The following is a 27,192-nucleotide window of genomic DNA, read 5'->3' as shown; positions in this document are numbered from 1 at the left end:
GGAATCAGCTAGGAGACTGAGGCAGGACGGGGTGGTCAACCAGCTAGAAGGAAAAATAAGATGGAAGCCAAGTGAAGACAGCGTTTGAAGGAGCGAAATGAGCAGCTGTGACAAATGCTGCTGATAGGTTAAACATGTTGAGGACTGGAAACTGACTGCTAGATTTGGGATCCTGGAGTCATTAGCGATGCTGATGAGAACAGTCTGGTAGAGTCATGAGAATGAAAAAGGCTTGTTGCAGTGAGCTCAAGAGAGAGGAAAAATAGGAGCATAAACGGGCAACCACCCTAATTATACCTATTGTCTCAGTGTGTAAGTACTCCTTTTCATTCTAAAAGTGTTGTAGATTGGATGTTAACTTATATGTTAATCCAAACTATATAGAAAACTCTTTCAAGGAGCCTTGCTAGAACCATAGCTGGAGGACCTGCAGTAAACAAAAGATTTTTTTTTTAATCATAGGAAACAATACAGAGTATTTGTTTGCTTCCGAAAATGATCCAGTTTGGAAGCATAAATTGGTGATATAGGAGATAAAGGGGAGAATTTTGAGAATGATGTCTTTGAAATGGCAAGAGGGGCTGGAATGTGGAAGGCTTGGCTGCAGACAGGAACTCAGTCAGTTCATCCTTTGTGATGGGAGTGAAGGCAGAGCACACTGTTACATTTCTCACATTTTATTTTGTTGTTGATGTGTTTGTTTTCCACACATTGTGAACCTCTTAAGAGCAGTAAGAGTAAATGCCCTCTTGATTTTGTGGTAGGAATTTTTATTGTTCTATTTCTATTCTCTAGTTCAATGCCTGGCACACAGCAGGTGTGCAATAAATGTTCAAATGAACAAATGAAGACACTGTGCTAAGCACGTGTATGTTTTATCTTCTTACTCAGATTGGATCATTTCCATCAAATCTTGACAACCAGATGGATTTAATAGTGTTTCTCTTGTCTGGGCCTCCAGATAGCTTGACTGACTGGTGGAGTTGTTTGATAGGAATGATCAATGATGGTTCCTAGGAGTAAAATCAATGACCTTTTGCTGCATCATTTTGCAGGGATCCTGGTTATGGTTTTAACATGAATTTACTATTTACTTCACCTTGAACCTTCTGCAAACCATCTCTTCTCCTCAGTATCCATTGTGCCATTTACAGTTTGCCATTCATATGGCATGTATCATTATCTGTTATTATTATCTAACTTACCTAATAACTGGGAAGGTCTTTGAGAATGGGGCTTACATCTTCCTTGCTTTTTTCTTTGGTTAGAGAACGTGTCTTCTTCATCACTAAGTTAAGTCCAGGCCCTGTTGCAAAGCAAATGCTAAATAAATATTGTTGTATGACTGAATGCATGAATGAGTGATTACTGTCTGTGGTGCATGCTGTTGGCATGCAGAGCAGGTCGTCTTCCCTGTTTGGCATACCTATCCCCTGGCTCTCACTGCTTTGCTCCTAACAGCTCATACCTGAAATCTCCTCCAAAGTCTGTCCTTGGGCCACTGGAGCTACATCACCCAGATGCTGCAAGAACAAGAAGTGCCTGGGATTTTATGTCTTCTCCTTGGTAACCAATATCCAATGACCGAGGTGCAGGAGTATGGGAGTCTAGCTCTCGTGCCTCAAGGCAGTGCAAACTCACCAGTGCAGCTTACACTCCAGAGCTCCCTGCAGAGTCAGGCTGAGGCCAGGACTTCACCTGAAACTGTACCCTTGCTTGGCTTATTATCCTCCCTTCTCTTGCTTCTCTTGCTCCCTTGTGGGTTTCTCCTAAGGATGCTTCCTTAGTAAATCACTTGAATACTTGCGCTTTCTTTGGGGTCTGCTTCTTGGGAACTTTACCTAAGATGTTGCATGTTTATAAGCAGTTGATGTCAGGGGCAGGGAATCATAGCTGCTGTCTTTCTAAGGATGTGAAGTTCTGCTGTTGCAGGTGGTGTCTCCTGATAGGTCTTCGTTTTATATTCTGCCAACCAAAACCATAGGTGATGGTGAATTAAATTTGATATTTGATTCGGTTGTTCGGTGGGAAGCAGTTTCACAATTTCAGTAAATAATTGTTATTGAATTTAGTAAATATCTTATTGAATTACAGGTCTTTCTAACATAAAATCAGAATGCATTCCCTTAACCGTCTACTCTTTTTAATTATCCGTATCTCTGTTATCTCCTCTTAAGGAAGGATAATACAGAGTTAATTGTATAATCAATTTTTACATGATTGAGTGCATCTTTCTTTTGTCTTCCTGTTGAGTATAAATATCCATTTCCACATACCGAGTAAACCGTTTTTTTTTAGTGATTTTAAAAGAACACAAACTCCTTTATCGGTAAAATGGGATTGAGAGTAATGTGTTTTAGAACTGAAATGCACTTTAGCAATGAGCTGGTAGCCAACAACTTCATTTTATAGATGAGAACATTTGAGACCCAAAGAGGTTAAGTACTTTGTTCAGTATCACCCAGCTTGGTTAGTGGCAGAACAGGACTAACACCAGCTCCCGGGCTGCTGTGTTCTCCGCTGCTCCACGAAATGCCTATTTCTTATTCTCAGAATTGGTGTGAGGATTAGAGACCTCACATCTGTGAAACAGTTTTAACCATTGGGAAGAAAGATGCTGGAAAGCTTTATGAAACCTTTATGAAAACTAATCCCATTTTAACCTTTTCTGTACAATTGTTAGTTTTGTTCAGTTTTATGTTGTTTGCCTCAGGCTTCTTTTTGGCCAGGAAATAGATAATATACAATGCTTGATTTAAAAATCAATATTAAGTATCTGGATTGTGTTAGAAATATGAATTACTTCACCTAGTTTTAAAGCCGGGAGAAGTTGCAGATGGCCTTCTGTAATGGCAATTTGTTTATGAACAGGAAAAGTTTTCTATTCCTACTTTGCATGTTGGGAAGAAGGACAGTTGGTTCCAAAGAAAGGAAGGAAGCATAAATTATATTTTTGTTCAGCGTGATAATACTTCCAAAGCTTGATGCAACGTGTCTTTAACAAACCATGAATTTTCTCTCCTGCCGAGCCACCATATCCTGCCTATTTTCAGCGTAGTCAGGGGACCATTATACTAATCCACTATGCCTTCATATCTCTGGCAAGCACATGTAAGTGATAACTTTGAATATTTATTTTGATGCGAGGTGTATAAATCTTCTCTATGTCATCTCGTAAAGCGAGGAAAACTTGCTCAACTTGGTTACTTTAATTGTTTAAGTTTGGTTCTTTCAGCATACTATGCTTTGATATATGTACAAGAATACTGTTTAAGTTTTGTAGTATTTGAAGTGATTTGGGTAGATTCAAATATGCAGAGAAGATAAAATTGAGTACCAAGAGGCTAAAGTCACTTCTCTCTCTATTTTTAATTAGGTCCGATTATATGCAAGACCCGATGCTATCAGAAGAGGATCCGGGGACTATGCTCTGCATATAACAAAGAGGTTAATAGAATTTTATGAAGACTACTTTAAAGTGCCCTATTCCTTGCCAAAACTAGGTAAGAATTTTCTTGGTTATTTTATTGGAAGAGCTCCTTGAAGGTGGAATTTCTTCTTCGTGTGTTTATTTGAGACATCCAGAAGCATGAAAATTCCAGCGGTTAAATTTTTAGAGAAGATGAGCACGAAAAATAATTTATTCCGAAGAGATAAAATACAATTTAGTGTTTCTGAAGTCTTAGCAAAAAGTGCTTTATGTAAGTTTAGGATTCCAAAAGCTAACCTAAATAGCTGTAATTTGTTGAATACATTCTGTGGAGGGTACTGGCCAACATCTTGCTTAATCCTCACAGCTGATATGTGGGTAAGTACTGTCAGGACATTTTGCACATGCGGACGTTGAGACCCAGGGAGTCTTCCGTCTGTTCAGACAGCCAGTAAGTGAAGGAGCTGGGGTTTCAAGCTAGGTCTTGATGACTCCCAGACTATTTGTTATTTTACCCTGAGAAGGTGCTCATTGATTTGTTTCTCTATCCTAATTCTCAGATGTCGGACTTCAACATATTAGTTATCCCTTAGATTACTTTTGTTCAGTCATAATTCCAATGCACATAGTAAATAGGATAAAATCAAGAGGGAGGGGAAACTATAATGATGGAGATTGTGTTCACCATGAATATTCTTCCATTTCTTCTTTTTACAAAGAGAATATGTTGAATCGTTGTTTGTTGAATGAATATATGAATGAATTTTGTTATCCTAATTTGAAAGAAGCTGCTGCTTTTGCAGGGGAATAAACTATGAATTTCCAGGAAGTTAAAAAGATACATACACCCATTAGAAATGCTGAAGTTATTTTTCCTTCTCAGAAATCCTGTTTTGAAATATTGCATCACAGCAGTCCTTTGTTCTCCGTCCCTTCTCCCCAGCCTTTGTCCTGCCCAAGAGCATTTTTGATCAGCAGCCACATACAATTCCTGTTCATTGGAGAGAATCAAGTGCTGACCTGGTCACACGTGTCAGTGTGTGCGCTGCAGGCTCTCCTCTCTGGAGGGCTGGCTCTGTTTTGTTAAAGCACCTGCTTGCCGTGCAGCTTCATTGGTCTTACACCAAGTCATTCAAAAAGTAGATAGGATGGCTGATGTTGTTATCAATGGGTGTGGCATACAATTTTAATGAGTGATATTACAATGTTCTGAGGTCTTTTTTTTTAATATATTCTTTTAGGATCCATCAGATTTTATTTCAAATTTCGAAACAAAATTTTATTTCAGATAGGATCTATGTTTTGTTTTGTTCTGTCTTCTTTCTTTCTTTCCCCCTCTATAGCAGCTTCCCTATCAGAATCTGTTACACTGAAATCTCCCTAGTAGGCATCCAAGGCAGGAAGGACTATCTGACCTCATTTGCATGGGAGGTAACATTGTTCTGTACTCCAGGTAAACTGACTGGGACCTTCCCAGCTTGACCCTAATGTAAAATTCACGAGTGCTTATGTTGCAAGTTCAGCAAGAGAAATGAAATGTGGATCCTTGTCCCCTTCAGACCAGTACTTAGTAGAAGAACTCAATTTGGAACGTCAGGGGGCTCCCTGTGACTGGCAGCGGGCAGCGGGAAGCTCCTCTGTTCCTGTTTGGCTCACAGCTGAGCCATGCAGGCTTTCATCTGTGGAAAGAGCTGTATTCTCTGCTACGATTGCTTGTTAATCTGCCTTACAGTGTATACAACTGAATAATTTGACTTAGCCCAGCGCACTGCTTTTTATGTATCTAAGGGAGTTACCACAGCCTGTTGTACTTCGTAAAATTTCTCTTAAAGTTCTAGTTATTTTATATTTCTGTAGATACGTGGATCTAAATGTTAATGGATTTAAAACTATGTTTTCTAAATACCCCCCACATAGAAATTCCTGAGCACAGAAGCATTTTGACAAGTCCTTACTTTCCATTGTACATTATGAATCATATTTTAAATAAATTCTATGGAAACCAACTCAGTCTTGATAATGGTGAAGGTGGATTATCCTAGATATCAGCTGCACCTGTCTTGTCTCTTCAGATCATCTAAGATGGTTTCCAAGACCATTCTATCCTTCCTTCCACCCTCCTTCCTTCTCCTCTCTCCCTCTCTCCCTTTCTTCCTTCCTTCTCTCATTTATTTAATGAGCATTTATTAAGTGCCTTCTTTGGGCACTTTTCTATGTGATGGGGATACAACAGTGAATAAAAAGGCAAAAATCCCTCTCCTCTTGGGGCTTACATTTTGTTAGAGAGAGACGTTAAAGAAATTAGTAACACGTATAGTGTATCAAATGGAGATAAGTACCATTAAAAATAAATCTAGAACAGAGGGATAGGAAGTGTGTGGGACAGATGGGGTGTGGCAGGGGGCTGAATATTTTAAATAGGTGAATATGGAAGACTTCATTGGGAAGCTGACTTTTGAGCAACAAACTTAAGGGAGTAGAGTAAGCCAAGTGGATATCATCCGGCAAGAACTGCAGGCAGAGGGAATCAAGTGCCCAGACTTTGAGGTGGGGGTTTAGTTGGCATATTTGAGGAACAGTAAAGAGTCGAGCATGACTGGAGCAGAGTGAGTGAAGGGGGTGAGATAGATGAGGTCAAAGAGTAGTGGGTGGCTGACAGATCATGTGGAGCCAGCAGGCTCTGGGAAGAACTTTGGCTATTGTTTTTTTTCTGGGTTAAGTGGAAATCTATTGGTCAATTTTGAGCAGAGGTATTACATAATCCGTTTTCTGTTATAAAAGGGTTATTTTTGTGGCTAGGTTGAATACATTGTAGGGCAGTGGTTCTCAATCAAGGGTTGATTTTCAACCTCAGAGGCATTTGGAAATATCTGGGGACAATTTTGTTTGTTGCTACTCAAGGGGGATTGGTGGACTGTTTGCTCCCGGTGTTTAGTGGATAGAGGCCAGGGATACTGCTAAATATCCTACAATGCGCATGGTAGCCCTCACCGCAGTTATCTAGCCCAAAATGTCAGTAGTGCTGAGATTGAGAGATCCTGATGTAGGGGAAAGGGCAGAGGCATGAAAACCAGTTAAGAGTCTATGGAAAAATTCAGGCAAAATATGATGGTTGTTTGGGCTAGGATGTTAATAGTGAGGTAGTTGGAATGGTCCAATTCTGGACACGTATTGAAAGTAGAGACAAAAATTTGCTGATGAACAAGATTTGGGATGTGAGAGAACAAGAAGCACCAAGGGCGACTCCAAGATTTTTGGCCTGAGAATCTGAAGAATGGAGTTGCTGTTTACTGACACAGAAAGATTGTGGAAGGAGATACTTTTTGATGCTGACCTGTCTATTAAACATTTAGGTGGCACTGTGATGTCTGTAAGAAATTCAAATAGACAGCTGAATTTATAAATATAGAGTTTGAGTGAGTAATCTGGCAAGAGATATCCATTTGCCAGCATTATGATATATAAAGCTATGAGGCTGGATGGGATCAGCAGGGTTTTGAGAGAAGATTAAAAAAATAATAGATACAGGGAGCGACTGATCCAGTGTTCAGAGGTTAGAGAGATTAGGAGCCAGTCAAGGCTACTGAGAAGGAGCAACTGGTTGAGACACTAAGTAAACAGGTACAGAATATGTGGTGTTCCAGGTATCTAGTGAAGAAAGTATTTCAAAGTATAGCAGATGATAAATTGTGGTAAGTCCAGTTAGATGAGGACTGAGAACTGATCATTTCTGGGTGCTAGGCATGTGAAGGTCACTAGTGGCCTTGACAAGAGCAGTTTCAGGACAAAGCTGGATGGGTGTGTTCCAAAGCAAGTGGGGGCAGAACTGGGGAGTGGATATAGTGACTAGAGTCTGTGTGAGTATAGAGAACGGATCAGCATTTCTGAAAATGCCCCGTGGGCAGCGTTCAGGGAATACGGGGAGAGGGAGAAATGTTTGTATTCTCATAGTGCGCCTCTGCATGAGAGCTTGAACTGATAGCAGCCTTACCTCACAGGTCTGTCCCTGTGCCAAACCATGTCAAGGAAGATGTGGGACTTGCCTCTTTCTTTGATTTGCATTAGAAAACCAAAAACTGAAACAAATAAATAAGAAAACTCTCCACCAATTGACCTGACTTTACGGGACGCTTTGGATGGGATGTGGGTATATGTGAATGCCAGGATGTTACATGGCAACAAAACAAAACAAACCCTTAAAATGTAATATTGGATTCTCCTTTTCTTAAAAGTCACTTTGCCATTCTGTCACAAACTCTGCAATATCTTCTCTCTTTTCTTCTCAAGTTCTTTCTCATTTCTCATGCTGAGTAGTTTAACTCTCTCTACAGTGGCATCACCTCATGTCAGCTCATCTTTGAGGGTAGTTTATCAGAATAGTTCCGGAGCAGGAATTCTGATACTTGCTGTTAGGACAACAATTTATTCTCCTGTTGCACAAGGATATTCCTTTAACATTTTTAAACCAAAATAGGCAGCCAGTGTATACTGTGCAAGGATTTGTTTTTAAATCTCTAAATTAGGTAATTAAAATTATTGGTATGAGGTTTGTCGATGCTTTCTCTTTCTTGGTGCTGAGCTGTGATGAGAGGTATGGGTCTACCTGATGGAGTGCAGTGTCCTTCCCATGGCTCCACGCCCTAATTTCACGAGGACTCTCAGGGGCATGGAGGTTCTTTACTTTAAAAGAAGGTGGTTGTAGATGTAAAAGAATTGTCTGTCCTCTTATCCCAAAAACGTATTGCCCGCAACTTTAAAAACAAATGTGTTTGTGTTTACTAAATTTTGGCCACTCTTAAGGGCTTTGTATATCCTAACCCATTCAATCTTTTTCATTGCCTTTTGAGGTAGTAGCTGTTATTTTCTCATTTTCTGGGTGGGGAAAGTAGGCATTAAGTGACTAAGTAATGTACTCAGATCACACAGAAGGAATTAGTGGATTTATAATTCAAACCCAGTCTGTCTGGCTCCAGAGGACTAGGATTCTGCTGAAACAGATTTTAGAAATTTTGAAAATTCAGAGATTAAAATATGTCACCTTAATAAACTGGGCTATCTTATTGTTAGAGAGAGAACATAATCACTATTTGTGTTAATTTCACGTTGATGTTAAACCTAATATATGGTCCTTGTGGAAAATTTGGAAGCAAAAAAAATAAAGAAGTGCATGTCTTAGAACTCATAATTTCATCAACCAGAAGATGTATTTATTTCAAATGTTTTTTCATCATAGATGTTTTCTAAGTTAATTAGGTGGCAGATAAAGTGGTTCAAAATTGTATTGGAATCTTTTGTTATTCATCCTGTTTAGATTTCAGTTAATTATGGCACATAGTTTTCAGTTTCCTTTTGCTGCTACTTTGTAATTTGTAAATCGATAAGCTTTGAAAAGGAGTTTACTGATTGCTTCTTCTCAGGACACCATGCTTTTATGAAGAATTTGGTACCTCCCTGGCACAGTGCTGTGATTGTAGAGGGAGCACGGATATTTTGTAACAAGAATTTCTGGCCTCAAGGAGATTGTGGTTTTGTTGAGGACAGAATACAATATTTACAGGAATGGATGGATTAGAAACACACAATACGGAATATAATCAGGTACCAAAATTTTGTATGACAAAAATACAGTACCACATTAAGAATATGGGATCATTGCACAATGAAGTAAGCATGAAATGCACATAAAAAGGAAGCCTTATCTTTACCTGAATCCTGAAAAAATAAACAAATGTAATCGGGGGTGGAGAAGAAAGGGGAGAAGTCATTGTGAGAACTGTGTAGTAGGGAAAGTCCATAGATACTGTAGGCTCTATATATTGTGTTGATGGAGTCTACTTTTCCAGAATGGAACAGATAAGTTATAGGACAGATTGCCCTATTGGAGGTCATAAATAGGAGAGGCTAGTTTGAATGATTGAGTTTCATTGAAGCTCTAACAGGTGTATCCATTTCTTTATTGTGGTGGTGATGATGGTGATGATAATGACAATTTGCTATCTGCAAGTAGTAAAGCTTTGGAGTTTTTTCTTTGATGAAATATTTGTATTCACTGCTAAACCTTTCACTCTTTGTGGTTATGTATCTTTTTTCTTTGAACAGTGGATATATTTGCTGTTTTTAATTTGAGGTGATAATTATATAATACTATTCCTCTCTTAATTATGCATCTCAAACTTGAGTTATTATTTGAGATTTATTTTTTTAAGTATGACTTTTTCTACCTTCCTTTTGATTCGGTAAATACTGCGTACTGTGCATGTGTTTTGTTGATGGCCCTAAGGAGTAACACTGTTTTTTTTTTTATTGTTGAGTTAATGATAGGTTACAATCTTGTGAAATTTCAGTTGTACATTATTGTCTGTCAGTCATGTTGTAGGTCACCCCTTCACCCTTTGTGCCCACCCCCCACCCCACCCTTCTCCTGGTAGCCACTAGTCTGTTCTCTTTGCCTACATTTTTAAATTCCGCATATGAGTGGAGTCATATAGAGATTGTTGTTCTCTATGTGGCTTATTTCACTTAACATAATTCCCTCAAGGTCCATCCATGGTGCTGCAAATGGGACAATGTTGTTACTTTTATGGCTGAGTAGTATTCCATTGTATATATATACCATATCTTCTTTATCCAATCATCTATTGATGGGCACTTAGGTTGCTTCCACATTTTGGCGATTGTAAATAATGCTGCAATAAACATTCGGGTGCACAGTACAAAAACAGTTTGGTTTTTGCTGACCTCAAGCTTTTTGTATAGATACCCAGTAGTGGGATAGCTGGATCGTATGGTAGTTCTATTTTTAAGTTTTTGAGGAATCTCTATACTGTTTTCCATAGTGGCTGTACCAGTTTGCATTCCCACCAGCAGTGTATGAGGGTTCCTTTTTCTCCACAACCTCTCCAACATTTGCTACTTTTTGTTTTGGTTATTTTTGTCATCCTAATGGGTGTAAGGTCATATCTTAGTATAGTTTTGATTTGAATTTCCCTGGTTATCAGTGATGAACATCTTTTCATGTGCCTATTGACCATATATCTACTTTGGAGAAGTGTCTGTCACGCCCATTTTTTGATCAGGTTGTTTGATTATCTGTTGTTGAGTTGTGTGAGTTCTTTATATATTATGGATATTAAGCCTTTGTCGGATGTATGACTTGGCAAATATTTTTTCCCAGTTAGTGGGTTGTTTTTTTGTTTCAATCCTGTTCTCCTTTGCCTTGAAGAAGCTCTTTAGTCTGATGAGGTCCCATTTGTTTATTCTTTCTATTGTTTCCCTTGTCTGAGAAGACATGGTGTCTGAAAAGATCCTTTTAATACTGACGTCAAAGAGTGTACTGCCTACATTTTCTTCTAGAAGGCTTATGGTTTCAGGTCTTACTTTTAGGTCTTTGATCCATTTTGAGTTTATTTTGGTGAATGGTGAGAAAGAATGGTCGATTTTCATTCTTTTACATGTGGCTTTCCAGTTTTCCCAGCACCATTTGTTGAAAAGACTTTCTTCTCTCCATTGTAGGCCCTCAGCTCCTTTGTCGAAGATTAGCTGTCCATAGATGTGTGGTTTTATTTCTGGGCTTTCACTTCTGTTCCATTGATCTGTGCACCTGTTTTTGTACCAGTACCATGCTGTTTTGATTACTGTAGCTTTGTAGTATGTTTTGAAGGCAGAGATTTTGATGCCTCCAGCTTTGTTGTTCTTTCTCAGGATTGCTTTAGCAATTTGGGGTCTTTTGTTGCCCCATATGAGTTTTAGGATTATTAGTTTTATTTCTGTAAAGAATGTTATTGGGATTCTGATTGGGATTGCATTGAATCTGCAGATTGCTTTAGGTAGAATGGACATTTTAACTGTGTTTATTCATCCAATCCATGTACATGGAATGTTTTTCTATCTCTTTATGTCATCATCCATTTCTTTCAGAAAATCCTTGCAGTTTTCATTGTATAAGTCTTTCACTTCCTTAGTTAAATTCACCCCAAGGTATTTTATTCTTTTTGTTGCGATTGTGAATGGTATTGTGTTTTTGAGTTCTTTTTCTGTTAGTTTGTTATTAGAGTATAGAAATGATACTGATTTATGTAAGTTGATTCTATACCCTGCAACTTTGTTGTAGTTGTTGATTATTTCTAAAAGTTTTCCAATGGATTCTTTGGGGTTTTCTGTATATAAGATCATGTCGTCTGCAAACAGTGAGAGTTTCACTTCTTCCCTCCCTATTTGGATTACTTTTATTCCTTTTTCTTGCCTAATTGCTCTGGCCAAAACCTCCAGTGCTATGTTTAATAAGAGGGGTGATAGAGGGCATCCGTGTCTCGTTCCAGTTTTCAGGGGGATGGCGCTCAGTTTTTGCCCATGGAGTATGGATGTTGTCTGTGGGTTTGTCATATATGGCCTTTATCATGTTGAGGTAGTTCCCTTCTATCCCCATTTTGTTCAGAGTTTTTATCATAAATGGTTGTTGGATCTTGTCAAATGCTTTATCTACATCTATTGAGATGATCAGTGGTTTTTATTCCCCAATTTGTTGATGTGGTGTATCACGTTGATTGATTTGCGCATGTTGAACCATCCCTGTATCCCTGGTATGAATCCCACTTGATCATGATGTATGATCCTTTTGATGAATTGCTGAATTTGGGTTGCCAAAATTTTGTTGAGAATTTTTGCATCTATGTTCATCAGCGATATTTTGGCCTGTAGTTCTTTTTCTTGCTGTCCTTGTCAGGCTTTGGTATCAGCATGACGTTGGCCTCAGAATGTGTTAGGAATTGTTCCATCCTCCCTAAGTTTTTGGAATAGCTTGAAAAAGATAGGTATTAAATCCTCTCTGAACGTTTGGTTGAATTCCCCGGGAAAGCCATCTGGTCCTGGGGGTTTTTCTTTGGGATGCTTTTGATTGCTGTTTCAATCTCTTTCCTTGTGATTGTTCTGTTCAGATTGTCTGCTTCTTCTTGACTCAGGTTTGGGATATTGTAGGAGTCCAAGAATTTATCCATTTCCTCTAGGTTATCCATTTTGTTGGCATACAGTTTTTCATAGTATTCTCTTATAATCCATTGTATTTCTGTGGAGTCTGTTGTTATTTCTCCTCTTTCATTTGTGATTTTGTTTATTTGAGCTTTCTCTCTTTTTTTCTTTGTAAGTCTGGCTAGGGATTTGTCAATTTTGTTTATATTCTCAAAGAACCAGCTCTTTGTTTCATTGATCCTTTCTACTGCCTTTTTTTGGTTTCAATAGCATTTATTTCTTCTCTGATTTTTATTATTTCTCTCCTTCTGCTGACTTTGGGCTTTGGTGGTTCTTCTTCCTCTAATTCAGTTGGTGTAGTTTAAGATTGCTTACTTGGGATTTTTCTTGTTTGTTAAGATGTATCTGTATTGCGATGAATTTTCCTCTTAATACAGCTTGTGCTGTGTCACTTATGAGTTGGGATGGCATGTTATCATTTTCATTTGTCTCCAGGTATTTTTTGATTTCTTCTTTAATTTCTCCAATGATCCATTGCTTGTTCAATAGCATATTGTTTAGTTTCCACTTCCTTGTGCCTTTCTCAGCTTTTTTCTTGTAACTAATTTCTAGCTTTATAACATTATGATTGGAGAAGATGCTTGCTATTATTTCAATTTTTTTAAATTTGTAGAGGCTTGCCTTGTTTCCCAACATATGGTCTATCCTTGAGAATGTTCCATGTGTGCTTGAGAAGAATGTATATTCTGCTGTTTTTGGATGGAGTGTTCTATATATGTCTATTAAGTCCAACTGTTTGAGCTTTTCATTTAGCTCCATTGTTTCTTTGTTGATTTTCTGTCTGGATGATCTGTCCATTGATGTGAGTGGGGTGTTGAGGTCCCCTACTATTATTGTGTCATTTTTGATATCTTCTTTTAGGTTTGTTAATAGTTGCTTTATGAACTTTGGTGCTCCTGTGTTGGGTACATAGATATTTATAAGTGCTATTTCTTCTTCATGAAGTGTCCTTTTATCATCCTATATTGGCCCTCTGTGTCTCTCTTTACCTGCCTTATCTTGAAGTCTGTTTTGTCTGATATAAGTATTCTGACACCTGCTTTCTTTTGTTTGCTATTAGCTTGGTATTGTCTTCCACCCCTTCACTCTGAGCCTGTGTTTCTCCTTGGGGCTGAGGTGTGTTTGCTGGAGGCAACAAATTGTTGGATCTTGTTCTTTAATCCATTTTGCCACTCTGTATCTTTTTATTGGAGAGTTCAATCCGTTTACATTGAGGGTGAGTATTGATGCATGGGGGCTTAATGCTGTCATTCTCTTGCTTGTTTTCTGGTTTTCCTGTGTTTCCTTTGTTTCTCATCCTGTGTGTTTTAGCCTACCATTGACTTCTGCAATTTCTTATGCTGGGTTTCTTAGCTTTTTCCCTACTTATTTTTTGTGTGTCTGTTCTGTTTTTTAGTTTAGTGGCTACCCTGAAGATTGTATTCAGAATCTCGTGTATAACATAGTCCATTTTCTCGTGGTCTCTTACTTCCTTAGCCTAGACGGATTCAGTCCCTTTCCTCTTCTGCTCCTAAATTATTATTTTCATCTCTTATTCCAACTTGTGTTGTGAGTTTGTGGTTAGAGTGATAAGACTTTCTTTGCTTTGGTGATTTCCTTCCCTTTATCCTAATGCTATAGTTGAATATTTGCTATCCTAATCTGATTCTATATGTTTGTCTCCCTACTCTGTCTTTTGTTGACGCCTTGCTTCCTTTTTTCCTTTTTTCAGGTATGAGAGCCTTCTTGAGGATTTCTTCTAGTGGAGGTCTTGTGGATATGAAGTCCCTTACTTTTGTTTGTCTGGAAAAGATTTAATTTCTCCCTCATATCTGAAGGATATTTCTGCCAAATAGAGTATTTTTGGCTGAAGATTTTTATCCTTTAAAGTTTTCAATATGTCATTGCAATCTCTCCTAGCTTGTAACGTTTCTGTAGAGAAATCCACTGAAAGTCTGATAGGGGTTCCTTTGTAGGTTATTTTCTTCTGCCTTACTTCCCTGAGTATTCTTTCTTTGTCATTCATTTTTGCCATTTTTACTACTATCTTCCTTGCAGTAGATCTTTTTACATTGACAAATATAGGAGATCTGGAAGTTTCCTCCACACACATTTCTCTCTCAATTCCTAGATTTGGGAAGTTTTCTTCTATTATTTCTTTGAGCACACTTTCTGCTCCATTTACCTTTTCCATGCCCTCAGGAATTCCCATTATTCTTAAGTTGCATTTTCTCATTGAGTCAGCTATTTCTCAGAGATTTTCCTCAGTTTTTTTTAAGACTTATTTCTCTTTCTTCCTCTGCCTGGAGCCCTTCAGCCTATCTAGCTTCAATTATGCTAATTTGCTCCTCTATGGTGTCTACACAGGCATTCAGGGAATCTGTATATTGTTTTATCTGATCCATTGTATTTTCCATTTCTAGTATTTCTGATTGATTCTTCTTTATAGTTTCAATCTCTTTTGTGAAGTAACTCCAGAACTCATTAACTTGTTTCTCTATATTTCCCTTTACCTCATTGAGTTTTTTGATGATAGCTATTCTGAACTCATTTTCACTTAGTTTACCTATTTCCAAGTCCTCAGGACATACTTCTGTGTTTTTATTGTTTTCCTTTTGGACTGGAGGTTTTATAAATTGCTGGATGGTAGAGGAGCGGCTTTTGCGCGTGATGCTATTATTCGGTTGTGGTTACAGCCTGTCCCCACTAGATGGGGGTCAAGAGGCGCCCATTCTGAGCCCTTCCACATTCAGCTACATGACGCATGTAGCGCGGGTTGGGGGAGGAGGGGCAGTTTCTCTTGTGTGCAGACCTGGATTCTGATCAGCTCTTGCTCTCCAGTTTCCCAGGGCCCTGGCGTGATGGGGTCCCCCATGTGAAAGCTTTCAGACCTGAATTCCAATCATCTCTTGTTCTCCAGTTTCCCAGCGCCCTGGTGTGATGGGGTCCCCCATGTGAAAGCTTTCCCCCATTAGAGGGTTTCTGCTGCATGGGCGGTGGGGGTCCTGGATGATCCCGTGGACTCACGGTCCCTCCCCTGCTCCTTCCTTCACCCCCGGCAGTGATCCCAGTCTCTAGGGGAGGGAATGAAGTTCTCTCTTACCCCATTCCAGCTCCTCTGAGGGTGGCTCTAGCCTCTCCACCCTTTGTTGTTTGGCTGCTGCGGGTCTCTGATGGTTTCTGTTATTAGGATTTTGTTTTTGATTGGAAAGCAGTTGCTCTTTTTGGTTGTAATTTGGAGGGGAGAGAATCCCGGGTGAGCTCACTCTGCCATGTTGCTGATCGAGTAACACTGGTTTTTAAAATGAAATCTGGAGGCTCTTTATATCGTCTGGTCTAATTCTGTATAATGTCAATTCACTCCCAAGATACTTCCTTCAACCAGAACATCTCAAAATATTTGAACTTATACTGGAACTACTTAATTCTACAGTTTCTTGGTGGAAACTGAGGTGGAAACATAAGGGACACTCCGTGGAGTAACATTATTAGTATATTCTTAGGGAATCCAGTGAGGTGGTCCTTTGCCTTCTAATTTACCAAGTACTGTAGAGAAATAAGTTTCTTCAAATGACTATCCTTTCCCCCTTTTTGAAATCAAATAAGTATAGTCTCCCTGTATTTTATGAAGGTAATTTATTTCTGAAAAATTCTTCATCTGGTGTTTTTCTCATAAACCAAAAGAGTTGTTATCATTTCTTTTAATGGGAACTATTTTTGATATGTTCCTAACCTCCACTTTTACAACCATTTGTGCTAAAACAGCACCAAATCCTATAAAAAGGGGCAGAGTTACTTCAATATTTAACAGTTATCTTAACACCATTTAACAAGGCCTTTTTCTCCTTCATTAATTATTCTATGATATGGTCATTTAATTATTCTTGTTTAGCTATTTTGCAGCTGTTATGTGCTATACACTTTCAGGACTATACTAACAAACAAAACATATATCTGATACTCAATGTTTATAATATTTAGTCACTAGTGCAAAAACAAAAGAGATAAACAAACAGTAAAGAAGAAAGAGATCATTAAAAACAATGCAATTCAGTGGGAATGGTGCATGAGATGGTTACCGCTGTGCACTGCAAACCACAAGTACACTGAGTGGAGAATTCAATGCAACACAAACCAACAATAGAACCCAATTAACAAGTTAATTCAACAAGCATTTATTGAGTAGTGACTGTACATTGTTATTAGCAATGATACAAAAAGAATGGCCTCTTCTGCTAGAAGCTTAAAGTCCAGTCGAAGAGAAGTTTTTATGATTTTGCCAGATTGCCAATACTGTTACATGTTCAGTTTGTCAACCCCACTCCTCTCTCCTTTTCTAGTTCTAAGAATTTCAGACCCACACAACTTTGGATTTACTCTTAAGTATATTTTCACTAATTCAATGGGGTTTTGTGAAAAATTACTTATCCTAAAAATAATTGCAATTTTAGAAAGTGCTTAACTTAATCAGGACATATTTATACAAAGGGCTCTAAGGTATTGTTTTACATATTCCAGCAGTGGCATTTGGCCCTTAAAACTTGCTATCAAGTTAGGAAATAAGTGCTTCTGATGTTTTCATATGTCGTCGTTGAAGAAGTCTCCTGTTCTTTCACGTTACTGTGGAGCCAGGGGCAGTGCTCCAGTGCTGGACAGACAGCTGCTCCTCTGTGCACCTGATCCCACCCCTTTCACTCGCTCAAGGACATCATCTCATCAGTTCTCCGTGCTCTCTCTTGAGTATTTGACATCTACATTTTGATGTCTATGACTACCTCAAATTAACGTGTTCAGATTTGAGCCCCAGATCTTAAACCATGATCTTGCTCCTTCGACAGTCTTTGCCATCTCAGTAAAGACAACTTCATCCCTTCAGAAGCTGTTTAGATGGAAACCTTAGAGTTGCAGTCTTTGTCTCTCATGTTACACATCAAGACTATCAACAAGTCCTTTGGATTCCACATTCTAAATATAACCAGAATTGCTGTTTCTCACCATTTCCCAGTTACTACTCTCCTTCCAGCCACCAGTCTCTTGCCTGGGGTGAGAGTTAAACCTGAGTTAAATGTGGAGTTAAAGTGCTGAAAGAACCTGAGAGGTCCAAATTTACAGAGTTTCTGGGCAGGCTACTGCACTTATCTGGTGATGTTGCTCTCTTGCTCAAATGTCCCCACAGCCCATGAGAAGTGGGCAATCCAGTGCTCTTCCTGTGGCCCGCACGACCCTGAGGCTCCGGCTCCTGCTGCGGCTCCAGCCTCACCTCCGCTCCTCCCCTGCTCACTCTCACTGTTTCAGCAGCAGGACCTTCTTTGCTGTTTCTCCAGCAGACCAGCATGTCCAACCCTGGGCCTTTGCACTGTTCTGCCCTCAGCCTAGAACGCTTTTCTTTCTGATGCATGCATGGCTGAAACATCACCTTTTCCAGTGAGGTCTACTTTGCTGCCCTCCCCACCCCCATTTAAACCAGAGCCTTGCTGATCTCTTCTCATCTCTCTTCCCTGATTTACTTTTCTCCATAGCTCTTTTTATGATCCCCCCAGTATGTATTTTATTTATGTCTTATTTATGTGTCATGTGTCTCCTCCCATCCCCAATATGAGCTCCATGAGAGCAGACGTTTTTGTCTGTTTGTCCAGTGCTCTATTCCCCCTCCTGGAACAGTGTTGGCCCAAGCAGGCTCCCAATAAATTATTATCGAATGAGTGAATCATCTCCAACTTCTTCTTCCAAGCATCTTAACCACATCAGAGAGGGAGAGAAGGCAAAACTTTGGCTGCTTTGTGCATCAAATAAAATATGGTTTCTTTTCAACAGAATAAACAAAGAAATAATGGTGATGTGCCTTATAAACTGTTAAGGAAACTCTTTTTTTGGTAAATACAAGAGGAAGGAGTGAAAGATGAATTAGCTATAGTTGTAGCCACTTTCTCATTAAGGGTCCATGTAAATGTAGTTGTTGGTGGAAAACAAGTGAGTTGATACCTAGAAGTACACCTGAGCTTTTGGTTTATTATCATGACAATCTTAGAGTGAGGCTATTAAGAAGCTGTGCTTTGCAGCTTGGGTGATTTTGCAATCTGAAAATGAAATAAGCATCTAGCTATCTATCAGCTGTTTTCCCTCTTGTTGTTCTTTGAAATGAAGATGTTTGTTCATGGATTTGACCACATTGTTGAATATCCACCATATACTAGACACTATTAGGTTCTGGAGAATCGACAGTTAACAAAAGAGACAACAATTCCTTTTCTCTTTGGGCGTTTATTTTAATAGGGGAGAGAGGCAAACAATAAAAGCAATATATAATGTGAGAGAGTGATAGCTGCTCGAGAGAAGAAGGTGTCAGAAGTGTTAGTGGTGTGGGAGGGGTACAGTTTTAAACAAGGTGGATGGTCAGGGAACACCTTGCTGAAATGGTGACACTTGGCTCAAAATCTGAAAGAGTGAGGGAACCCTAAAGAGCGGGGGTCTGACTTGTTGAAGAAATGTCAAGGAGACCAGTATGCCTGGAGAAGAGGAAGTGAGGCTGAGAGCAGGTGAGATGACATCTGCGAGGTCACTGTGCCAAGTAGGGAAGGATCCTGTTTGTCAGCCATTGAAAGATTTGCACTTTTATTTTGAGCAGAGGCATTGCCTCAGTCTGCTTGGGCCAGCAGAACAAAACACCATACATTGTGTGCCTTAAACAATGGAAATTTATTTCCTCACAGTTCTGGAGGTTGGAGGTCTGAGATCAGGGTGCCATTGTGGTCTGATGAGTTCTGGTGAGAGGTCTCTTCCTGGCTTGTGGACAACCACTTTCTTGCTCTGTTTTCACATGGCAAAGGGAGAGAGAAAGCTTTCTGGTGTTTCTTCTTATAAAGGCCCTACCCTTATGACCTCATCTACACCTAATTACCTCTCTCTCCCAAAGGCGCCATGTCTAAATATCATCACATGGGAAGTCGGAGCTTTAGCATATTAATTGTGGGGGGATACAATTCAGCCCAGAGTAGGCACAGTATTGTGTGACTTACATTTTTAAGGGATCATGTTGGCTGCCTCGTGTAGAACAGACTGTTGGGTGGGAGGAGGGCCAAGGAGGACCAAGGCAAGAGAAGCCCCTACATTAAACAGAGAAATAATGGTGTGCTAGACCAGCGTTAGCCGTGGGGGTGCTGAGAAGCGGGCAGATTCGGAATACATTTTGAAAGATCCTTGACAGGGTTTGCTACATTACAGCAGGACTTCAAATGAAAGTTTGACATGACTTCCTCTCAACTACAGTTTAGAAGATTGTGACCATTTCGAAAAACTATGAGCTTTCTTTTTTTTTTTTCCCCTGGGGCTTGCTTTTCTGTGAAGCTACAGTGAAAGGGAGCAATCCTTTTGTGTCTCTTTCTCTCTTTCTTGATTTTGTGAAATTAGGGTAGCAAGATAAATAATTTGTTATTTTTTGTATTTTTCAGATACAGCAGCTGTATTTAGAGCTAAACAATGGTTGTAATGATCCTCTTCTGGGAGTGAGTTGCTTCCTTCGCTGGCTGTTGGTCAGGCTGAAGTCAGTTACAGCTGCATAACTATCCACAGCCCTGGAGAAAGGGAGGACGTTCATTAAAGTCAAGGCCGGGGCTGCTGCTGACAGCAGCACTACCAATCAGGCAATTTTAAAAGAAAAGTGACCATTCCCATAAACTTTAGAGCTAAAATAGCTTCTATTGAGATCAGAAGGTTTTTCAAAATAGTTTCATTTCAAGAAACTAAGACTGAGGGGTAGTTATGTAAATTAAGATTAAGTGTCTACAAGTCAATTAAAGCAAAATGCTCTATAGGTGAATAGTCAAAGTACATTTTTTCCTGTCCTTTGTTCCAGTCTAGTTGTGATAATGTTCTTTCTCCAGTTCGAAACTTTTCACGTTTCCGCATAGAGACATGCAGTGGTTCCCCCTTGATGCCATATCATTTCATAGGTGCAGGAGCCTTGAGTGGTAATCATGCTCAGGATCCCCTCCCCTTTGGCATTTCTCAGAGGATGAAGGGTGGCCAGAATCCTTGCTGTAGCCCGTGGGCTCTCTGTTGATTTTTTGGGGAGAAGCAGATGTGCTGCTGTGACCCGAGTGTGCTGTGCGCACTCTGTTTGCTCTCTTGTATACTATAGGAGATGAGTCCTCATCAAACCCCGTGAAATTCAACCTGGTTGGATACTGAGAGGTTGTTCCAAGCAAAACTAACCTTAGAAAAAATTTCTAGTTAATGTAAAAATGGTATAATAATTCTGAGAATGAATTATTATTATAAAATCAACTATTTTGAGGGGGTTTTAAAATTATCCACCATGACACTGGGGGATCTAGAATGAAGACTGAAATTTTTTGAGAGATTTCAAATGGGAAAAGGGTCACCTTTTAGTCTTGAAATCTTTCATTATTGTCTGTGAGGAGTTTGATGCTGCTACTTATGGACTTTGAAATGCGAGACGGCAGTGTAAAACAAGCCTTAGCTGTAAGGGAGTTTGCAGTACACAAGCAGAATGAATCCAATATGGTAGCTGTAAATGAGGACTTTAGGGCATTTCTGAAGCTTTTTAAAGGGTAATTTTGAAAGAGAGGGTGAGTCCCACATGCCATTTTTCAGTTGGAGGGATTTTAATGGTTTATAACTTAGATTTATTCTTTATTGGTTTTATTTTTTTCCTTATGGGTTTTATCTTTGGATGGAAAGTAGTTCATGAATGACCGATAGTGTGTCTTCAAAAACTTAGAATAGAGTGTTTTCTGGCTTTTAACTTGTTTAGCAATTCTTTTTATTTTACAGACTGAAAAATATTCACTAACCTGTAAAATAATTGGTAGGTCGATAATTTTTAGGATCCTTTAGCTTCTTAAGTACATTGAGATATGTCTTGTCAATTTTTATTAATATTAATAAAGCCAGCTGGTAAATGGTATGAAACTTGATGAGCCAAATTTCTCTAGTGGACAAAACCAATACTCCATGTCTGTAGCAGAAATTTGAGTGTCTCCAAAAATCATAATTTCTGACACCTATTGCTATGGACTGAATTGTGTCTCCTCCAAATTTGTGTGTTGAAGTTCTAACCCTCAGTGTGGCTGTATTTGCAGATAGGAGGTAATTAAGAGGTAATTAGGAGGTAATTAAGGTTAAATGAGGTCATAAAGGTAGTGTCCTAATCCAATAGGACTGATGGCTTTCTAAGAAGAGGAAGAGAGGATTGGTGGCTGATGTTAGCTCAGGGCTAGCATCCTCTCTCTCTCTCTCTCTTCCACATGAGGATGCAGCAAGAAGATGTCTGGAAAGAAGACAAGCCAGGAAGAGAGCTCTCACCAGAGCCTAACTGTGTTGACAACGTGAACTTGGATTTGCAGCCTCCAGAACTGTGATAAAATTAATTCCTGCTGTTTAAGCCACCCAGTCTGTGGTATTTTGTTATGACAGCTGGAGCTCATTAATACTCCTATGAGTCATTTTAATTTTCCTTTTATTTTTTGAGGAAGATTAGCCCTGAGCTAACATCACCCACCAATCCTCCTCTTTTTGCTGAGGAAGATTGGCTCTGAGCCAACATTCGTGCTCATCTTCTTCTACTTTATATGTGGGACGCCTACCACAATGTAGCTTGACAAGCGGTGCGTAGGTCCACACCTGGGATTTCAAACCGGCGAACCCTGGGCCCCTGAATTGGAATATGTGAACTTAACCACTGCACCACCTGGCCGGTCCGTATTAGTCATCTTAAGTACTATTTGCTTAGATTTGTGGTGGGGATGCCAATGAGGGCATGGTCAAAATAAAGATCATAGCAACCACTTGAATCATTCAGGCCATTCCATTACAATTCTATTTTGCCAGAATTACTTTGATCATTTAAGAAGAAACTATTGATTTACCTTCTTAAATACCTCTTACTTTGACCCCCTCTTCATTCTCATCTGTAGTGAGAGAAATCTGTGATTAGAAAGAATTTTAATCATGTAAAAAAGTCTCCATGGTCAATATCATGGTGGTCAGCAAATTTTCTCTGTAAAGGGTCAGACAGAAAATATGTTCAGCTTTGTGAATCATTCCATCTCAGTTGCAACTTTTCAACTCTGCCATTACAACAAGGAAGCAGCCATCTACAACATATAAATGAATGAATGTGGCTACGTTCCAATAACATTGTATTTACAAAAACAAATGGGTTATTTAGTTTGCTGGATCCTGCATTACTCAATAACCTCTTTAGTTAAACAATATAAAAATTACAAATCCCTCAAACCAAGGAACTCTTATTAGGGATCTATTTTTTCCACATTTTTGTAAATGCTTAAGAATCAAACTAAATTGTTAAATTCAAAATAATTAGTACACTGTTCTCCTTAAAGGTGTCCATTTACACATAAGTGTATACAGAATGCATACATTAATGAAATTTACACAAATTAATAAAGAAGTATATATTATATTATTTATATACTATATATAAATTTGATATGTACATTTTAAAACTATATGTTTGTATACAAGGTTATTTATATATTTATTACATATTCACATTTCATATACTGCATATTCATATCCTATATTATTCATGCAAAGACTATTATACTGAATACCTTTATATGACTTATTTCACATTCTCACTTATAATGAATAGTGTCTGGAAACTTTGATTTTTTTTCCCTCAGGATTAACATGTCCATTTTTCTCTGCAACCTTTGTTTGAAATTACGAAGGAAGATAGGAGAGAGTAATGGCTGAGATTGAAGGGGAAGGGTCTGCCAGAGATTTGAAAGGGGAGATGTGGACTCATTGTCCCGGAAAGTGGGAGAGCAAAGTGGTAACAGAAATATAGTGTGATTGCTGCACAGCATAGGGGCCCACTTGACTGTGTGGTCATAAATTTAAAGTGAATACCGTGATCAACTCATGGATGGAGGACTTCCCAGGTAAGACCGATGGAGAACAGGACAAAGGAGTTGAAGATAGCAGCATGGGAATGGTTAAATGATTACAGGGATGCATCATATCATCTAACCTGGGTGAAATGGGCTCTAGGATAAGCAAGGAGGAATGGCCGCGAATATGTGTAGAATGAATGGATGGGGAAGAATTTCCAGGTGGTAGTTAATGGAGATGCCTAGGGTATGACCATGGACTGGATGGGGACAATGGGAAAGACCACTAGAACTAAGGAGATCAAAGCCTCTGAAGAATTTTGAGGAATTATTAATGTAGACATTGAAACCACCACAAAGGACGGCAAAAGGGTGGTGGAAAGAAAGTCAGTGCTTCAGGATCATCAATGAAACATCATTTGATGGAAGGGAATGACTGGGAGGCAACAGCAGATGAAATCAGCCAAGACAAGGAACTTGCATCCCCTCAGGTAGTCAGGGATTTTAGCAAAGTGGCAGAGAAAACTAGTAACTTGTAAGTAGCTTTAAACATCCAGGATGACTCTCCCAGGCTTGTATGTTGTGGAGTGTGAAAGGAAAAATCAACCCTCCTTGAGAAAACCACGGATAAATACATGTTCTTCAAGGTATAGGTGTGTTTCAGTTAGAGCTAAAAAGTAAAAAACCCATTCAGAAAAGAGGTTAAGGATGTAGGAGAATTTACTGATGACACCCAGTGAATTCCAAAGGGTAGAAGAGAAGAGTTTGGAACAGATGCAAATTTGAATCAGATTAGGGGATGTACACATAAAATGTGGTGAAGACTCAAGATGCCGAGGATGCCCTGGATGCCTGGGATTATGATGATATGGACTTGAACACAGCTGATCGTCTCTTAAGGGAGGCTAATAATCAAGTCTAATTATGACTTTCTTCTTAATACAGTTTTTTCTTAGGCAGTTTGTAATGCCTAAGAAAGTAAGAGTTGTGTTGGGAGAGGAGAAGCATAAAAGTCATGTCAAGAATACATGCTGCTCTGTGGATCTCCATTAAATCCTGTTGAAAGTGACATCTTCAGAATCTACCTGTTGCCTGGGCTATCAGACAGGTTTCTCAGTGTTTGGAATTTCGAGCTGAGAAAGTGTTGTCTTGCCTTGTTTATTATTAGACACTGGTGACTGTTAACAAATTTCAATTAAGCACATTAAGGTAGGCCTGAAAATAGTTTGTTTTAACATCTCCAAGTGTATGCAATTAATTGTCTAAACTAGTATTTCTCAAACATTTGCCACCCTCAGTGCACGAATGGGGAGTGTATACGTGAGCCATGTTCACATGAGCCAGGTGAATTATTAATTATAATTCCAACCCATTCATTCTCTCTCAGTGAAACTTTGCAGAAAACAAATGCATGGGAATTATATTGTTGTATTAACCTTGATTGCACTCTATTTTTGAAGGAAAAAAAGGACATATTAATAACAAGATTTAATATTTTCACAATATGCATAGTAACATCTTTGGGATACTTCTGATACACAACATCTGAGCTCAACATTCTAAGATTCAGTCTCTAGGCTCAGTACAGAAAAACATGTCAACTATAACACAGCATTATATCAATCAAAATAAATCAACAGCCATATAAGAATGAAGATCAGCGTATTTTCTCTTTTGTGATCATTTATTTGTAGTTTTTTCCATCTTGTATCTTCAGTAACAGGTTGACAACAGATATATAAAATCTGACAGTGGTTGGAACAGATCCTCAATTTTGCTATTTGCTAGGTTTAAAAATGTGACAGATTCTGAAACATGTTATATGTTCCCTCAGACTGACTGTTCGCTTGTGCATTCCCCTCCCCACCCTCACCCGGTTCCACTCTGTTCTTCTTATGAGTAACTCTATCACAATGTGAGCCGCCTTCCTGTGGCCCAGGTTCTGAGACATGGGCTGCAACGGTTTAGGTATGAACCTTGGTGAACTTAGTACTTTGAGAAGAGGCATAGTATCAATAAAAATATTTATTATTATTAGATATATTGATCTGAGATATAAGTCCAGTGGCCTAATTCAAATCTTTTCCATTGTCCCCATCAAGTCCATGGTCATACTCTGGACACTGTCATCTCCAATAACTACCACCAGGGAATGTCTTCTTTCAAGATTCTGCTCTTTGCCCGCAGCATCCTAGCTTCACAGCCTTGTTATTCTACTTCTTGTGCTCTGACAATGCTTTATCCTCCTACTCATCGGCATCCCCAACCCGTTCCTTCCACATATTTTAACAGCCATTCCTCCTCTCTTATCCTAGAGCCCATTTCACCCAGGTTAGATGATATGATGCATCCCTGTAATCATTTAACCATTCCCTTGCTGCTATCTTCAACTCCTTTGCCCCTTTATCCATTCTCACCTGGCAAATCCTCCACCCTGGTTAAACCCTACTCTCTGTCTATCCTGTGCCTACACTGACTTGATTGTGGTATTCATTTTAAATTTATGACCACACAGTCAAGTGACCCCATGCTGTGCAGCAATTACACTGTATTTCTGTTACCATTTTGCTTTCCCGCTCTCCAGGACAAGATCCCATATCTCCCCTCTCCTCAAATCTCTAGCAGACGCTTCCCCTCTTCAATCTCAGCCAATGACCTGTATACTTATTTCATTTAAAAAAAAAAAAAAAAGCAATTGGAAGTGAATTTCCTTCCGTCACCAACTGCACCCACACCCATATAACTTGCCTTCGCTCCTGACAGGTGAATTTTCTATGCACCCACCTGAAGCCAACCCCTCTAAATGGTCTTGATCCTATATTGTCTGGCTGCTTTTAGGACTTTGCTCTTAAAATTATCCTCTCTGTCTTGCATCATCAGATTTCCTCTCCTTTCAAATAGATTCTCTTGAAACAAACAGGCTTCGATATATCCTGCCTTAAACAAACAAAGTTTCTTGACCTTGATTTTCCCTGGAGCTATGATTTCTCTGTTCCTGTTTATAGCAAAACTCTTCAGAGTGTTTTCTGTAAAGTCTGTTTCTTCCCTCCCCTTGTCCTGTTAGCCCACTTCAATCAGGCTTTGAGTGTCACCAATGACTCTAAGGTTGCTGTCTCAGGGTCAGTTGAGGGTCAGAGAGTTTCTTAGCCCTTTAATAGCATTTGATAGAATTGACCACTCAACCCTTCAAAATGTTCTCCCCTTAGCCCTGGAATGTTACACTAGCTTCTTCCTACTTCACTGGCTGTTTTTTGTCAGACTCCTTTCCTGGGTTCTCATTTTCTCAACGTCCTCATATTTAATATTCCAAGAGTGGAATCTTTGCTCTTTTTGTCTCTATTATCTGCCTATTGATCTTATTCAGTCCCATGGCCTTGGAGCCATATGTCTATCGATGACTCACACATTTATATCTTCACCTTTGACCTTTTGTGAGCTCCAACTTATTTGACATTTCAGATGTCACATAGGCAAATGTAAACGTCTCAAGCACAGAACTCTTGTTTTGTGCACCAAACCTGCTCCTTATTCCATCTACTTCATTTTAGTAAATGGCAACCGCATGCACCAGGATATTCAGGAAAAATATTCAAGAGTCAGCCTTGATTCTTATCTTCTGTACCTTCTTTACACAATCCACCGGCAAGTCCTATAGGATTCTGCCTTCAAATGTATCCTGTATCTTACTAATTCTCCCTAATCCCACTGCTACTCCCTAGTCCAAGTTATCATCTTCTTCCTCCTGGGTTATTGAATTCGCCTCCAAATTACTCTTTCTTTCAAGTTTCCCTACTGCCCAGTTCTACTGCCTGAACAACAACCAGGAATGAGCTTTAAAAAATATAAGTCACACAGTATTTATCTTTCTGTTTCTGGCTTATT

At 39.1% G+C, this 27,192-nt stretch overlaps 1 protein-coding gene across 3 annotated transcripts in view; it reads left to right on the top strand.

Annotated features, from left to right (window-relative positions):
• The window catches only part of TRHDE (thyrotropin releasing hormone degrading enzyme), a 358,131-nt gene that overhangs the window by 100,210 nt on the left and 230,729 nt on the right, over window positions 1-27,192 (top strand). For all 3 annotated transcript variants that reach the window (XM_046646029.1, XM_046646028.1, XM_046646030.1), the window contains exon 3: window positions 3,377-3,503. In XM_046646029.1, coding sequence (XP_046501985.1) covers window positions 3,377-3,503 — 127 coding nt within the window. The remainder of the gene's footprint in view (window positions 1-3,376; window positions 3,504-27,192) is intronic.

Source organism: Equus quagga, chromosome 19 (genome assembly GCF_021613505.1).
Source record: "Equus quagga isolate Etosha38 chromosome 19, UCLA_HA_Equagga_1.0, whole genome shotgun sequence".
NCBI lineage: Eukaryota > Metazoa > Chordata > Mammalia > Perissodactyla > Equidae > Equus > Equus quagga.
Note: the sequence above shows the minus strand (reverse complement) of the source record. Positions and strands in the feature narration are given on the sequence as shown.